Source organism: Opisthocomus hoazin, chromosome 13 (assembly GCF_030867145.1).
Source record: "Opisthocomus hoazin isolate bOpiHoa1 chromosome 13, bOpiHoa1.hap1, whole genome shotgun sequence".
NCBI lineage: Eukaryota > Metazoa > Chordata > Aves > Opisthocomiformes > Opisthocomidae > Opisthocomus > Opisthocomus hoazin.
This window is the reverse complement of record NC_134426.1, coordinates 23,326,940-23,345,121: the sequence shown is the minus strand read 5'-3', so window position 1 is coordinate 23,345,121 and position 18,182 is coordinate 23,326,940. Positions and strand designations below refer to the sequence as shown.

At 43.1% G+C, this 18,182-nt stretch overlaps 1 protein-coding gene across 8 annotated transcripts in view; it reads right to left on the bottom strand.

Moving 5' to 3' along the window:
* RIMBP2 (RIMS binding protein 2) overlaps positions 1-18,182 on the bottom strand; it is a 182,820-nt gene that overhangs the window by 112,685 nt on the left and 51,953 nt on the right. For all 8 annotated transcript variants that reach the window (XR_012765436.1, XM_075434840.1, XM_075434842.1 and 5 more), the window contains exon 6: positions 6,315-6,452. Coding sequence is in view for 7 of the 8 variants with exons in the window: in XM_075434840.1 (XP_075290955.1) it covers positions 6,315-6,452 (138 nt within the window). In the remaining variant the exon portion in view is untranslated. The remainder of the gene's footprint in view (positions 1-6,314; positions 6,453-18,182) is intronic.

Below are 18,182 nucleotides of genomic sequence, written 5' to 3'. Positions count from 1 at the left end.
AAGAACACCAGGTAGTGAGATTTATGAAAATACAGACTACATCCATAAACACAAAGTCAAGATTTAAAAAAAAAAACACAACACACTGTCTCTTAAAAAGAATCCCAAATCATATCCCAGGTTCAAAAAATAATTGTTTTAGGGGAGGTGGAACCATTGAAAGTTTGCTTCACTGGCTGTTTGTTGGCTGGATGCATTTACATGACAGTACAAAATGCAAAAAGAAAAACCATGCCCTGCAAGCACTACCTAGGAATGAGAAAATCTGCATTCAGTTCCTGAACCTATCTTTGACTTTCTTCAGATACTAATTAGCTCATTTGTTCTGTTCCTTATAGAGGAACAGAGATAAGAATGTTTCGCGGCTCTTGTCTGTTTTGACCAGATTCACTGCTCATTTATCTCAGTTATACGGAGATAATTTTGGGATGTCTCCTAAATCCGCTGTCACAAAACCCAAAAATCTAGTTTTTAGTATAAGAATCTGCATGGTGTGAATATATCATATGCAATAAAGGTTATCAGAAGGCCTTGCATGTGAATTTTATAATCCAGCAGGATTAATGGATGTATTCATGAGACACACACAGATACAGACCTATAGCACTTGAAAAATATGTAGCATATTTTTTCCAGAACCATAACAAGGCAGCATTGCATCCAGCACAGGCAAAACTCCCCTGAGTCTGCTAAAGGCCTGACTCACCTATGCTCTTTTGAACATCTGAGCACGCCTCATCTCTCCAGAGCTCTCTTAACAGCCACCATCCTGTGTGCAAACCACTCAGTCCCAGGCATTGACAGCAACAGTGCTTGAGCGTACCTGCTCCAAGCTGGTGCCCCTCCTGACCTGTGACTGCGGCTCTGAGTAGTCCGCCAGAAAGAAGAAAGATGGAAACTATGTTACAAGAGTGTTTTTGTTAAAAGGTCATATTTGAGTCGACAATCTTTTTAAACTGAGAGAGTAAGAACGTTACATTCTAGGAAAGAAAAAATGAAGGTTAGGCTGCTTTCATGGCTACTAACTTAACCCAATCGTGTACTGGACGTGTCTCATTGTTTGAGCCTTTAAATATCTTTTACTGCTTTCACTCATTCAGGAATGTAACAACCTGTTTGAACTCTGATTAGAAAAAAAATGGTTTTTCAAACCACATCAAGATCTATTTGTGATGGAAGTTCTCCTCACAGCCTGCAGATAGGAAAGGCTTTTATTATACTAGCACTGTATCAACAACATCAAAAGAGAATTCTACATTTGCACAGGCAATATTTCATCTAGGAACTATCATTAGAAATGGAATGTTATATAAGTCATTCCATTGGTATGGAGAACAAAACTGGCGACAGAATGGTAAAGGGAAATCAACTATTAAAATAGCTCATTGGCACTCAGTGCCATATGTTTAAAAATGCTCCAAAGAGACCCAAAATAATAAACATTCAAATATATTATGATTAACTTCAGCATCTATCAAAACCCAGATACTGGTTTTGGCCATGGATACTGTTGCTCTCATTACCAAAAATCTCACACATGTACAGGGAACAGGAAAGACAGGCAACCTTAAAAAGTTCCTTTCATAGAGCCAGCTATCTATGCTAAACACTAAGTATTATACCAGAAGCATTCATATTTTTGATTATTATACTACTATCCAACCTCATTGTTCTGCCATCAATAAGAGACTGCAAGCCACCTCTGAACAGCAAGCAATGCTCAAAATATTTACAAATTAAATAACAATTTTTTTTCCCTCTCAGGCCAGTTTTTGCCTATGATTATAAACATCTAGTGCTCTGATCTCAGTAAGCCATGAATCAAAGCGAGCGTTTGGGAAGCATGACAGATTCCTGCTTTGCACAGAGGCACAAAGGCTTAAAGGCAGTACAGAGTGTATTTTAGAGAAAACTACATATCACAAAAGACTAAAGCAATTACCGGTTTTTCGTCATGAACATGTCATAGACGGCTGTACCTCAGCAAACTGCTGTTGTTATAGAAACTCTGCTGACATGTTGCTACTACGGTGAAAGTGGCATTATACTCACTCTAATGTTCTTTTTATCAACCTCAGTTTAAAATTCAGAGCACTTTAATTTACAATCAGGGAGCTGCACGTCATTCCCTGCAGCTGCAGGCAGTGTCAAATGCTGCTGTTGCCTGGTAACTAACAGGTAACTGGTGCAAGTCTGTTATATTTATGTACACAGAAAGCTAATGACAGAAGGTGAAGGGAACATTTGTAGATAAAAAATTAGGTCTCTGTTTACTAAAATACAGGATTTTCCTCTTGCAGTGAAACCACTACTGAAACATACAGTACCAGAATGAAAAATTGCAGTTATTTCTTCTGATCTTCAGTGTAAATGATTAAAAAATATTGTTACTGATACAGCTGCAGCAATTCATTAAAAATTAAATAGAGGTGAACAGCAAGTTAAAATTCAGCCCCGATGTACTGTAACTACAGTATGAAGCAAACATTATTTAACATTTTGTTAGGAATTTTTAAACCTGGCATCAGAGTATCTAGCTCTCTTGCTATCTGTACTACAAAGCTATGTAAACAATAGTTTTTAACAGAGGCTGGTTTGGTTGTCCAAAGTTCACTGCTGCAAATAATAATTTCTCTAATCTGTTCTCAAGACCCTAGTGCAAACCACTGCTTTTTTGTTTACAACAGAATTTTATGCATGAATTATTTGTGTGAATGAAATTAACAGCAAAATTCCCACTAATTTCAACAGCATCGCATTTTTGCCTCAAGGGAACTTCTACACCCAGCGTTTGGAGACTGAATTCACTTTTTTACTAGAGATGTCTTTCACCAGACCTTAACATTCAGTTCCCATCACAGCTATGTAATTATTCTTTTCAGAAGCAGAGATGCAAAGACAGCTTTAATAGCTGTTCAAAATATCACATTTATGCATTTTTCTCGTGTACTAAATATAATTACTTCTGATGCAATCAAACTCATATCCTTCAAATGGATAAATCCAGCACCAAGTTTAGAACCTCAGGCTTCAAGTATCAGGTTCTTAAAGCAAACCTTTAAGCCTTTACTTTCAGTTCTATGAGGTACAATATAAGAATAGTGAGAACATTAGATTTTAAAAGGGTATATTTTATAAATCTTCTTTAAATTATTCTGTTCGTTACTGGTTGCAAAGTGCTTTGAAGATCATAGTTGATATACCAACTACTACTTATAACTCAGTCACCAAGAGATGTGGATCAAGTAACTGACATATATATATATATATATATATATGCTACTCAGAACTCATTATCACTGGAAAATAAATCACAGTATCTTATTTTTCATAACACCTGCCAGTGCTGAAGGGTCTAAAGGACCTTCTAAAGTATGAACATATTCTTCACACAGGTACAGACATACATGCTTTTAGGCTGGCACAATAGCTCATTTTTAAAATGGGAGAGTATACAGTAGTAGCAAATATTCATACATGAAGGTCTAGTTGTAGGATCGGGTCTTCTTAAATACAGGTGTAACTTCAAATATGCAATAATGCATTGCAATGCACTCTATGCAGAGTGCAAAAACTGTTAATAGCTGTAATGCATGCTTGTAGAATAAACCCTTATTAGCAACTCCTCTGCCCCTTATATGTTAAAAGTAACACTGTACATTCTCTATAGATTTTAAGAATTACCTACAATTATTAAGACAGTCTACTGAAGGATACTATACAACACAAAACATTATTTTAGTATTCCTTCTTCTCTGCTTTTCAAGAATCTATTGTTTGAACTCACTATAAATGTAATGGGGCCATTTTGTAAGGACAGGTGTATACATTCAATAATCATAAATAATGAAAATTTATGCATATATTTAAGCATTCATATTTATATAACCATAGGCTAATCTAGGTTGGAGGACTCTGGAAGTCTAACTTCCTGCTCAAAGCGGGGTCAGCTTCGGAACTGGATCAGTTTGCTCAGGGCTTTCACCTGTTGAGGTTTTCATCTCTCCAGGGAAGCAGATTCCATAACCTCTCTGCAAAACCTCCAGGTGTTTGACCACCCTGATATATCGAGATTTCTTTTTTCCTTAGATCTAACAAGAATTGCCCTTGCTAGAGCCTATGCCTATTGCCTCTCGTGCTTTTTCGCTGTGCATCTCCATAGAGTCTGGCTCCATCTTCTTTATAATCAACCCATTAGGAAACATGTTTTCTGAAGGGTAATAAACTCACTGTATCATCCCTGAATACATGGCCCCCCTGTTTTTATGCAGAACATGTCCAAGCCAATCATTACATACACATCACTCAAAGAAGTACCAGCATAGTAAACATATTTGCTAAAATAAAGAGTAACTCAAGACTAATAAAATCAACTGCATCCTTGGCAAGGAGAATTCAGAGAAATTGCTGCCAACGTTGAGACATAAAGAGATCTAGGGACCACATTTCAACTTTGAGGTTTTGCTTTGTAAACTGAATTTTAAAAAGTGTAATTGTTTTAGCACTGGAGAGTAATGTTATTCTATCTCATATGAAAAGAATATTTCTCTATAAAACAGCATCAGGTTGAGAAACAAAGCCCTGAAGTTTATATATAAATGGAAGCTCCGGAACTTGTAGTTTACTCTATTTCAGTCAATTCTGAACTCCAACAACAGAAATTGCTTACACTATTTCATTTTGAACTAGTATGTCCAAACACAATTTTTGATGCTTTACTCTTGATGAATTAAAACCAAGTTTTTAATACAATTTGGTTCAGCTATCAGCAAAAAAACACACTGCTAACTGATGACAGACAGATGTTTCCTTGCCAAGCCACAAAGTTTTGACATTTCTTTACATTCACTGTTCTCCTTCTACTAGGACTAAATAATAAACAACAAATAAAGGCAATGTAGAGTTACAAACTTATCAGTATTATTTGCTTTCAATATTGTTATTGACTCAGGGTTTTTCAGAGTTTCTGAAATGACAGAGAAAATATAGACAGTTTCTCCAATTCTAGAAGTTCATACAAGGATTCTCATGTCCCCGTATTACTATGCACTATTAAGTGCTAGGATTTGTTTCTGCTGGTGGCAGTGTGAGCACCAGTCACCTGCTCACCGCTCAATCCCCACAGGCATGCTACACTTCCAAATGTGCCACTACAACTGCTTCTGCTGCTCTAGAAGGAACTGCATGAGGAACCGACCTGCGCTAAAAATAACGGGGTGGGCAGTGGGAGAAGTAGCTTGATTAAGCAGGAATTTCTGTGAAAAGGACAACCATGAAATTATTGCTTAGCTATCTCAGGCAACTGGCAAGTTTTTGGAGGATAAACCTGTACACAGTGTATCTCCTCCTCTGCTGACCGAACTGCATTTACTGCTGAAAATTGACTCCAATGCTCAACTCAAGACAATCTATTCAATCTAGTTTCTCCAAAAACTTCCACAAGTTTGTCATCCTTCTTCACAATATTTTTGTTTTCATTATTAATTTTTTTTAAAGAAAAGAAATAACACCCATCATCATTTCATAGTCCCAAAAGAAGTAAATTCCTTCCTGCAATGAAACCAAAAGCAGATAAAACAGCTATTAATTTTAGGAAACAAAACGTAGTGTTCCATCTGCAACTCTGATGTTAAAAAGAAAGAATAATTTGTCTGCTTATGTATTCAAATGTCTTTGTACATAAGTGAAAGTATTTTATCTAAAAGGAAGACTTTAAGGCACCTCACTGGCACACATTTTCCTCTCTGGAAGTTGTCTTCACGCACACTAACATTATCCTATAGCTTCTGTATTCAAAGAACCTTTCTAAAAGGTTTTTCTCTGAATGTAAAAGTTGCCTGAAAATCAGAACATGTGCAAACACATAGAAATCCGACCAGAAAAAAATCTGTTGACATTCAAAAATGATTGGAATGTGCTGATCATAACCATTAAGCACTGGATCCTGCATTTTTGTACTCATGCATCCAGAACAAAGAATTGGAATTACTATTTATATCACATTTTTGTTTATTAAATTCTCATTTCATACTTAAATTATGTCTCAAGGACATATGCATATTACTTAAGTACTACTAGCTTTCTACAGATTCTAAGAAATCAGTACAAAATCTATTGCTATAAAGACTGTGGAGCTAAACCTTTTTTCTCCAAAACACTCACCCCTCAGAAAACCCCAACCCCCTGACTTTGGTGAACATGCAAACAGAAAAACCCAACCAACCAACCAACCAAAAGCAGCAGCATAGACTGCAAAACTAGACTTGTCTTTAAATTCATCAGTTGCGGTAAAATAGTAAAAAGAGAGGACTTACTAAAAACCGCCAGTGACAATGCTCTTGATTTAAGGTGGTGACATGAGACTTAGAAATCTGGGTCTCTTCTAAAAACTGGGTCTGATCAAATATTTTCTGTGATGTTGCATGCTGCAGACATGATGAATCATTTCCAAACTGTGTGGAATAAAACAAGTGAGCCGTTTATTGAAACTGCATTTGTACTAGCTGACTAGCACTTGCTCTTCCTACAATACAGCATGTTTCATTAACATGTTTTTCAATTCCTGTGCCCCCAAAAGCTGCTTGAAAGTGATGCTTAAATATACATTAGATGCAATAGAAGCCAATATAAACTAATAAAGTCAGTCTTGCTGAATAAATATTTTGTCACTGCAGTCAACAAGGCTGAAGTCCAACACAAACCTCCAAAATAAGGCTTAAATAGTGTGGTCATTGGTCCCTTGTAATAAATTAATTTCAGAGGGTAAAGAAAAAATTCAGTTTCAATATTTTCTCTATAAAATGTAGGGACAGAGAACTAAGCAGAAAAATTCTGACTAATATTCATCATCAGAGTCTGTGAGGTTGTCAGAATAACTCTTTATATTAACAACAAAGTTCCAGTAAAGCTTATAAAAAGTACCGTTAGAAATCCTGGGTTTTTTTTGCCAGCTCACCCACACAACTCACAGTACTCTCTAGCTTTAAGAGGGATTATTAGGTTTGATATTTAAATTTTTTTTTTTTTTTAGAGTCAGCAATGTCAACATTCTGAAATTCCTTTTTAAAGAAGGTTTGAGAACAACCATTTCACGTACACTACATTTTCACATAAATATAATTTGAAATGCACATGTTTCTGAGGAACCTTAAAAGATCCTGAATTTGGGATAGTTCAAAACTACTTAACCCTTTGCTTAGCATTTTCTGTTCCGGCCAACAACCAAACACCATTTGCAAAATGATTCAATAGAGACCATAAATAGGCTCAACCCAAAGTTACCGAAACCAACGGAAAAACTCCCACTGATCTATGGGTAAGATCCTAATTGTTTATAGTTTAGTTTCATAACCCAAGAAAAGACCCAGCAAAGCAGCTCTCCCTTCAGGCAGAATTAGCTTCCCTTCCTTACACCATAAGTCAATTTTAATACCACCTACAGCAAGCAAGAATCATATGTGTTTTAAGCTGCTTCTTCAGGAAACATGAAAAATGGTTAAAAAGTTTTTTAAAAACAAAAAGGATTTGAAAAATAATCTAACATAGCAATAGCACTGTGACAGTTTCAAATGAATCACAGTTTGATGTAAAGTCTAGGATGAAGTATAATTAGCTTTCTGTTCCCAGAAGAAGCTTAGCAAATCACTAAGATGATTACACATAAAGATACCTATGGACAGTAACGAATAGGTGGCTGTTTCCTCTACATAAGGAGCAGAGATAGGTCTGTTAACTAAAACTACGATTTTTAAGACTTAATTTACAAGGCTATAATTCAAGTGATAGAATGAATTGACTGGAAGGATAGCATGCAGATATATGAAAGAAAGAAACTTCTACCAGCATGTTTAAATGCCCTCTAAAACGCCAACTAAAAATTTCCAAAAGATGCACAACATCAAGCATTTGAGCAGTGCATGGGGCCAGTAGATTTATACGCCTATTCAGAAGCCATCCCTTGAACTTAAATATGTATAGCGCACTACTTGTGACATACAGACAATGGAAAGCCTGAGTATTCAGCAGTATTAGGTGTACTGATTCAAAGAACAGAAGAAACGCAAGTGTAAAGATTTTGTTTTTCAGAATTTCTCAATTTTAAGGCTAAATACAAAAGATAAAGTATATTGAGATGCTAATTTGCTCATCCACACCTTTGTATTGCATCTTGTCACTAAGCCAGGACTTTAATCTGTTCAGTAGGTACCTGATTTTGAATGAGATTTCTAGGCAGGACCGTAGCACAAAAAACTTAAATGAATAAATAAATAGTATAGCTACAGCACACCCATAAGGATTTAATAATACAGAGTATTCTGTTTATGATTATTCATTTCCTCATATAAATAATGCTGTCAACAGAAAACTTTCTAACTTCTTCTGGAGTCATGCATTTAAATCATGTGTTTCACAGAGATCAATTTCTCCTATCCATTAGATTATTTTTCTTCCCACAGATGAAAAGATTTAGAAATCTGAGGTCCTCAGCACCCTTGCTGACCTTTCCAGAACTACCTTTTTAATAAATTTTACCGTGGCGCATCTGATAGGAGGCAATTTAATCTTCCTCTAATATTTTTCTAGCTGGAAGACTCCAGAAGCTGAAATCTGTATCAGACATACTCCTGCAGAAAACAGAGTGTGTTTTACAGTTCATTTCTGTAAGAACTTTCTCTGTGTCCTCACTCTTGCACAAAGTCTTCACAACTCTCATCCACATGATCTGTCTTCACATCCCTCTTTTTATAATATTCAGGTCAAAATAACTGTGTGCAAAGATGTTAGAACTCTCAAAAGAACAGTTTGAGAAATAAATGATGTTGCAACCACAGCTGTCAAGCAGTAAAGCATCTTTCCATAATATTTGATTTGGGTTGTATTTCAAAAACTAGAAAATAAAAAAATTTTAGTAGAAAGATTGCTGATTAAGTTCAGCAAATTAAATTCAGATGAACCCCCATCTTTGCAGAGATGCCTTCAGGCTTCATTTCTGCTACACTGCAAGAGGGTAGGAAAGAACCTCAGAAACACTCAAAACGCAGCCTGCAGTGTAGTGTGCTCAGGATCCAGCACACTACACCGTGCCATCAGCAGGGGAAATATGACCATAGCTTCCTTCCACTCAGTAAACAGCACTTAGATCTTGTCCCGTCTACATTCTTGTCCTGGGTTTGGCCAGAACAGGGTTAATTTTCACCGGAATCCAGGAAGGGGCACAGCCGGGGGGTGGGGGCTGACCCCACCTGGCCAAACAGAGCCCGGTATTCCATACCATGTGACGTCACGCTGGGTTCCGGTGGGGGGGGCGGGGCGGCGGGAAGGCACTCGCGGTTTGGGCGGGCGCAGCGCCGGTCCGGTTTCGGGAGAGCGGTTGTTGTACGGTTCGTGGTTGTGTTTTCTCCTTATTTGTATCGTTGTTGTTCCTGTTTTCCCTCTGTTTGCTGTTCTGTTAAACTGCCCTTATCCCGACCCACCAGTTTCTGCCTTTTTCTTTCCATTCTCCTCCGCACGCCGGCGGGGGGAGGGGCGGCCGCGTGGCGCTTTTGTTGCCGGCGGCAGCCGAAACCAAAACATTTAATTGGCGCCCAGACGTGGAGCGGGGATAACGGCAGGGCTGAGCAGCGGGTGTTAAAACTGCTTTCATAGATTTTGTTAAAATTTATCATACGCATTTACTGTGTTAGTTAAAGTCGCCGGTAAAAATGTTTCTGTCTGTGATCAGATGGCTGTGGTTTTTGAATCCGTACTTGCACTATGTTTTCCCTGTGGTGCTGTTCATTACCTCGGGGAAAAGGATCAGGGTGATGATTTTGCTATACTGTATGATGTCGACTTATGACATGATAACGTCAATGTGCATGAAATTAGGCTTGTGTTTGCATGCGGCACTGCGGTCATTTCCGTACCTCGGGTCCTATGTCTTAGATTTTGTTAGTAATCAAACCCAATCTGTGGGGAAAACCGAAGGGGATACCTTCCCCCACTCTTTCGCCCCCCCTCTCTCCCTCAGGCTGGTCCTAACGGCTTTTGAGAATTTTGAGTACCCGTGGGATGCTCAGGGCAGCACTCTCCTTTTGTTATGCCTCCTGAATGGGTTGCAGGTTTTGTTTAGGGTTAAGCAAGTCGTTAAGAACATCGTGCAGAGACCTGCCCCGGGGCCGGATAGCTGTGAGTGGCTGGGTGTGTGGGACAGCATGGGCAAGTACCTAGGGCAGTGGGCACCACCGGTGTTTTTTAAACTCACCCCTGAACAAATACAGAATCCAGACAGTCTAGTAAAATATCTGCAAAGAGTGTGCTGCCACCCGGGGAACTCCAGAGAGACACAAATCACTGCAACGTGCTGGGGTCTGGCCCACGCCTACCGAGCCCTGTTCAACACTGTTCAGTGCCTTAAAGGGGAAAGGGGGGGAAACGAAGCGGCAGGCACTGCAGCTGGCGCTGCCCCCCCAGCCGGCCCTGCAGCCCCTCCAGCCCAGCAGGCAGTCCCAGCCCCCCCGACTGGCACCACGGCTGCTGCAGCCACAGCTGCAGGGTCTGCCTCGGTTTCCCCAGCGGGCACAGCAGCTGCTCCAGCCCCAGCTCCAGCCACAGGCACAGTGACTGAGCCCAGTGACCAACCTGTGCCGGTAGCAGTCGCCCCTGTAAAACTAAAGAAAGACGCAAAGAGAGCAGATCGCTCCGGGAGGGATGATGATGAGCCAGGGTCATCACGGGAGATAGAGACAGAGATCATCACCCGGTCCCTGTCCCTGGGCGAGCTGCGAGACATGCGGAAAGATTTCAGCCGCCACCCAGGAGAGCACATTGCCACCTGGCTGCTGCGGTGCTGGGATAACGGGGCCAGCAGCTTGGAATTAGAGGGCAAGGAAGCCAAGCAGCTGGGATCCCTGGCCAGGGATGGGGGCATTGACAAGGCCATTGGGAAAAAGGAACAAGTCCTCAGCCTCTGGAGGAGACTTCTGTCAGGCGTGAGGGAGAGGTACCCCTTCAGTGACGATTTTGTATGCTATCCTGGCAAGTGGACCAATATGGAAAGGGGTATTCAGTACTTGAGGGAATTAGCTGTGCGGGAGCTGGTTTACTGTGACACAGACGATGAGCAGGTACCCACAGACCCAGATGAACTCCAGTGCTCACAATCCATGTGGAGGAAGTTTGTGCGGAGTGCACCCTCCTCGCATGCCAACTCACTGGCAGTTGTAAACTGGAAAGGTAAAGACGCACCAACAGTGGATGAGGTGGCTGTCAGACTCCGCCAATACGAGGAAAGCCTCTCTTCCTCCCTTGTCTCAGCTGTGAATAAACTGTCCCGACAGTTCCAGCAATTCAAAGAGGATATGTCCTACTCCCCACCTGTGCGGGCCCGCATCTCAGCTATTAGGGGCAAGCGTTTCTCTGCTCAGGAGAGAGAGTACAGAGGCTACACACCACGGGGCACCCTGTGGTTCTACTTGCGTGACCACGGAGAGGACATGAGGAAGTGGGATGGAAAACCCACCTCAAGTCTAGAGGCCCGAGTACGTGAGTTGCGAGGTAAAACAATCACCAAAGGGGATTCTGTTAGGAAAAGTGCCGCTCCAGTTTCCAAAAGCCAGCTCTCCAGACCAGGTAGAAAGTTTGACCTTGATTCTGATCCTCTGGAGGGGACCTCCAAGTCATTTTTACAGCAGGTGAGCAGCAATTTCTCTGACGAGGATTAGAGGGGCCCTGCCTCCAGCCAGGTGGAGGAAAGGGACAACCGTGTCTATTGGACGGTGTGGATTCGGTGGCCTGGCACGTCAGATCCACAAGAGTATAAAGCTCTAGTGGACACTGGTGCACAGTGTACTTTAATGCCATCAGAGTTCAAAGGGTCAGAGCCCATTTGCATTTCGGGAGTGACAGGGGGGTCCCAAGAGCTGAGTCTACTGGAGGCTGAAGTGAGCCTCACTGGGCAGGACTGGCAGAAGCACCCCATTGTAACTGGCCCCGAGGCTCCGTGCATCCTTGGGATAGACTATCTTAGGAGAGGCTATTTCAAGGACCCAAAGGGGTATCGGTGGGCTTTTGGCATAGCTGCTGTGGAGACGGAAGAAATTAAACAGCTGTCCATTTTGCCTGGTCTCTCGGAGGATCCTTCCGTTGTGGGGTTGCTGAGGGTTGAAGAACAACAGGTACCCATCGCAACCACAATGGTGCACCGGCGACAGTATCGTACCAACCGAGACTCCCTTCTCCCCATTCATCAGCTGATCCGCCAGCTGGAGAGTCAAGGAGTGATCAGTAAAACTCGCTCACCCTTTAATAGTCCCATATGGCCAGTGAGAAAATCTACTGGAGAGTGGAGACTGACAATAGACTACCGTGGCCTGAATGAAGTCACACCACCGCTGAGTGCTGCTGTGCCAGACATGCTAGAACTTCAATATCAGCTGGAGTCAAAGGCAGCCAAGTGGTATGCGACAATTGACATCGCTAATGCATTCTTCTCCATCCCTTTGGCAGCAGAGTGCAGGCCACAGTTTGCTTTCACCTGGAGGGGCATCCAGTACACCTGGAATCGACTGCCCCAGGGGTGGAAACACAGTCCCACCATTTGCCATGGACTAATCCAGACTGCACTGGAAAAGGGTGAAGCCCCAGAACATCTGCAGTACATCGATGACATCATTATATGGGGCGACACAGCGGAGGAAGTTTTTGAGAAAGGGGAGAAAATAGTTCAGATCCTTCTGAAAGCCGGTTTCGCCATTAAGCGAAGTAAAGTCAAGGGACCTGCGCAAGAGATCCAGTTTTTGGGAATAAAATGGCAGGATGGGCGCCGTCAAATCCCAATGGATGTCATCAACAAAATAGCAGCTATGTCTCCACCAACCAGCAAAAAGGAAGCACAGGCCTTCCTGGGTGTTGTGGGTTTTTGGAGGATGCACATCCCAAATTATAGCCAGATTGTAAGTCCTCTGTACCACGTGACCCGGAAGAAGAATGATTTTGAATGGGGCCCTGAGCAACGACAGGCATTTGAACAGATTAAACGGGAGGTAGTTCATGCCGTAGCCCTTGGTCCAGTCCGGTCAGGGCAAGATGTTAAAAACGTGCTCTACACCGCAGCCGGGGAGAATGGCCCAACCTGGAGTCTCTGGCAGAAAGCACCAGGGGAGACTCGAGGTCGACCCCTGGGGTTCTGGAGCCGGGGATACAAAGGATCCGAGGCCCGCTATACTCCCACTGAAAAAGAGATTCTGGCAGCATATGAAGGCGTTCGAGCTGCTTCAGAAGTGGTCGGCACTGAAGCACAGCTCCTCCTAGCTCCACGATTGCCGGTCCTGGGCTGGATGTTCAAAGAGAGGGTCCCCTCTACGCATCATGCCACCGATGCTACGTGGAGTAAGTGGGTCGCGCTGATCACCCAGCGCGCCCGAATGGGAAACCCCAGTCGCCCAGGAATTCTGGAGGTAATAATGGACTGGCCAGAAGGCAAAGATTTTGGAGCATCGCCAGAGGAGGAGGTGACACGTGCTGAAGAGGCCCCACTGTATAACCAGCTGCCAGAAGATAAGAAACAGTATGCCCTGTTCACGGATGGGTCCTGTCGCATTGTGGGGAAGCAGAGGAGGTGGAAGGCTGCTGTATGGAGCCCTACACGACAAGTCGCGGAAACTGCCGAGGGAGAAGGTGAGTCCAGCCAGTTTGCAGAGGTGAAAGCCATCCAGCTGGCTTTAGACATTGCCAGTCGAGAGAAGTGGCCAGTGCTCTATCTTTACACTGACTCTTGGATGGTGGCCAATGCCTTGTGGGGGTGGCTGCAGCAATGGAAGAAGAACAACTGGCAGCGCAGAGGCAAACCTATCTGGGCTGCCCCATTGTGGCAAGATATTGCTGCCCGGCTAGAGCAGTTGGCTGTAAAAGTCCGTCACGTGGACGCCCACGTCCCTAAGAGTCGGGCCACTGAAGAACATCAAAACAACCACCAGGTAGATCAGGCTGCTAAGATTGAAGTGGCTCAGGTGGATCTGGACTGGCAACATAAGGGTGAACTCTTTATAGCTCGGTGGGCCCATGACACCTCGGGCCACCAAGGAAGAGACGCGACATACAGATGGGCTCGTGACCGAGGGGTGGACTTGACCATGGACACTATTGCACAGGTTATCCATGAATGTGAGACATGCGCTGCAATCAAGCAAGCCAAGCGGGTAAAGCCTCAGTGGTATGGAGGACGATGGCTAAAATATAAATACGGGGAGGCTTGGCAGATTGACTACATCACACTGCCACAGACCCGCCAAGGCAAGCGCTATGTGCTCACAATGGTGGAGGCCACCACCGGATGGCTGGAAACCTACCCTGTGCCCCATGCCACTGCCCGGAATACCATCCTGGGCCTGGAAAAACAAGTCCTGTGGCGACATGGCACTCCCGAAAGAATCGAGTCGGACAACGGGACTCACTTTCGCAACAGCCTCATAGACACCTGGGCCAAAGAACACGGTATTGAGTGGGTGTATCACATCCCCTACCATGCACCAGCCTCGGGAAAGATTGAACGTTACAATGGGCTGCTAAAAACCACTTTGAGGGCAATGGGGGGTGGGACTTTCAAAAATTGGGATACCCATTTAGCAAAGGCCACCTGGTTGGTTAACACCAGAGGGTCCACCAACCGGGCTGGTCCTGCCCAGTCAAAACCTCAGCGCCCAGTAGAAGGGGATAAAGTCCCTGTAGTGCACATGCGGAACATGTTAGGGAAGACGGTTTGGGTTAGTCCTGCCTCAGGCAAAGGCAAGCCCGTCCGCGGGATTGCCTTTGCTCAAGGACCCGGGTGTACCTGGTGGGTAATGCGGAAGGATGGGGAAGTCCGATGTGTACCTCATGGGGATTTAATTTTGGGCGAGAATAGTCCATAAATAAATTGTATAAAGTTAGTTGTTAAATAACCCTGTCACTGTCTGTTATCACTGTTATAATTGTTATATTTTGTACCAGTAGTAGCATAGTAAGAATCGTCCAGATTAAAGAAGGATGGACTTTTTCGATGAAAACCTAGCAGAGCACAGCGATGATGGAACTGGACCTGGTTTTCAACAACTAGCATCCAGCAACTTCATCAAGATCAACATCTCCTGCAGACTGTGGGCACGGGCCGCACCAGATACATCAGCCGTGAGCTCCGGATGCAGCAAGTGACCGCCCATCACCACACATCACCTCCCCTGCCACGGAAGACCATTACGACAGATGGAGCCTGAAGTCATGGATTAAATGAACTCAATGGACACTTTAGAGTGATGATCCATAGACTAAAGGAATGATATCTGGAGACAGGAGAAGTGGTGGTGATCAACTGGACAATGGGGGACCTGGGCATGACGTAGATGGTATGGAATAAGGGGTGGATAATGTCCTGGGTTTGGCCAGAACAGGGTTAATTTTCACCGGAATCCAGGAAGGGGCACAGCCGGGGGGTGGGGGCTGACCCCACCTGGCCAAACAGAGCCCGGTATTCCATACCATGTGACGTCACGCTGGGTTCCGGTGGGGGGGGCGGGGCGGCGGGAAGGCACTCGCGGTTTGGGCGGGCGCAGCGCCGGTCCGGTTTCGGGAGAGCGGTTGTTGTACGGTTCGTGGTTGTGTTTTCTCCTTATTTGTATCGTTGTTGTTCCTGTTTTCCCTCTGTTTGCTGTTCTGTTAAACTGCCCTTATCCCGACCCACCAGTTTCTGCCTTTTTCTTTCCATTCTCCTCCGCACGCCGGCGGGGGGAGGGGCGGCCGCGTGGCGCTTTTGTTGCCGGCGGCAGCCGAAACCAAAACAATTCTGTTAAAAACTATCAAGGTATACGTTCCTACCCCTGTTCAGCCAACAGTTCTACCCTTCATCCCTCAATAGCCGCATTTTCACGTAAGCATCTCTGCGCTTCTTCCTTATGCCCAAGAAAAGCTTCCCTGTGAGCATCTGACAAAAGCATCTAACTGTCTTAGAATTCTCAGTTGCTTCGGTACCTATGGAAACTAAAGTAATACTCAGCCAGGTGACACACCAAGGTTACACTCCTCCCCACCAGTGTTGTTCCATGACCTCCTCCCACTCCCTTTTTCTGTCATACCAATCTTATATCGCCTGCTACACTGTGAACTTCTCAGAGAAATCACTCTTGTTCTCACACGTATATAGAACAACACTCTCCAGAGTCTGAATTTGTGCTAAAAACCATAGTGTAACAACAGAGAAGGGCTGACATACTTATTGGACTCAGTAGATGATAAGGATGAATAAGTTCTTCCAAAGACTTTAAAACACATATTTTTCACTAAAATGGAATTCTAAAATGTTTGGATAGTGCCCCTCCACACACAAAATGGCAAGGCATATGAATTGCATCCTATATGCGCAAGCTAAATATCAGAGGTTATTGTCTAACAGATTGTTCAGAGTTAATGATAGATACTTCCACTCATACCCCCACATTTCCATCTATTTTTAAATGTATTTACTTACATAATGTTTGATGTCTTCATCAGCACCAATCTAATTCTGATGGCAACACCAAGGCTGTACTTGTAGGACATGGGAATTCACCCTGGAAAGCATGCGTCCTTACATTTCTGTTAGGATTGGGCCTGGAAGCACAGGATCTTTTACTTATTCATGAGTTTCCTGAGAAGAACTAGTGGTTGCTTTGTGTCAGCTGAATAGGATCGTAATTCAATCTTCACTGGAACCTGTTTGTCTGAATGACTCATTAAGGTGCAAGCTGCCTGCTCAAGAACTCTGTTTCATAGTAATAAAGCCTTTTGTTAGGGGAAGATATGTTTTGAGAAGTCACTTCATACAGTACAAGTTTATAAAAGTTCATTTTTGACAGCTAATATTATTTCTTAAGAGCATAAATGAAGTGAAGCACACTCACACCAATAACAGTAACATTTTGCTGCAAGGATTGCGTCAGTGGGGAGCAGGATGTTTCACAGGCGCAGGCCTTGAAAATGCCAGCTCACAGCTGCAGGAACACTGGAATAGGATAGTTTCTGAAGTGCTCAAGACTTGGTATTCAAGCACAGGATTTCCAATCAGCTTCTGAAACAGAGCTGTTATCATTCCTCTGAAATTCTAGTCTTTCCAAATGGCTACCTGAGTATAAATGACAAGGAGTCAACTGGAGTTTCACAAGTCTATAGCTCTAGCACCTACAGTATTACTATAAATGCAGGTAAGAAATGCCCTCTTAGAGCCATATGGTTATAATATTCATTATAGAGTTTTCACTCAGGAAAGGTTCAGGTAACAGAAACAGCAAGAATAGTTGACCCTTTACAAACAGATCTTTTCCAGATATCGCTGCTATGGCATACATATGACATGAAAGTCAGCTCAGGAACTGAAAGAGTCATTCTAGGAAAGCCGTCTAGGAGGCAGAGCACATGAGGTCAAGCGACAGCCAAAAGTTACTGCTGGCTACTGCTAAACAGCTCTGTTCAGAGCCAAAAGAGCACAGTAATGATTTACAAAGGAAGCAGAATACAGAGCAGTTATGGTCAGAATGGCAAATAAATCTGTTTTTATGTTCATGTTCACATCACCTCCATTATAAATATGGAATAAAATATATAAAAATAGGTGCTGAGCTGGGGTATGTGCATTCCCTCAGGCTTTTTGAACCCTGGAGAATGACTGCTTTTAAGTTTCATGCTCTAATTTGGGGCTTTGATATTTTGGTATCTTCATTCTAATTTAAAACCAAGACTTCTCTCTGTCATAAGAAGGAGGAGCAAAGACATTCCAGCTCTTTCTCTGTTTCACCGGCTTGCAGCCCTGCACTTTCTAACATGATCCGCAACTGGACATGCAGTTATCTAGTTTACTGTTCTGTTTGCATTTGACAGCAGTTTGAAACAGGAATTATTTCACAAATAATGATTCCTGTTTCCCTCTAGGCCCATGGAAGATATCAATTTTTGAGGATAGGCATCACTTCAATTCACAAGAAAGCATGCTAGGCATACCCTTGCACAGTATATTACAGCTACCACACCACGAGATTTCCGCTAAATGAACAGGGAACTTCTGAAGACCATTGGCACTGACAGCATGAAAACAGATGGATATAAAAGATGAGTGAGGAGATGAAACTACATCTACTTTACTTAACTAAATCTAAATAGACTCTCTTCTTGTGTTCAGCTAATTGGCCATGGACACTTCC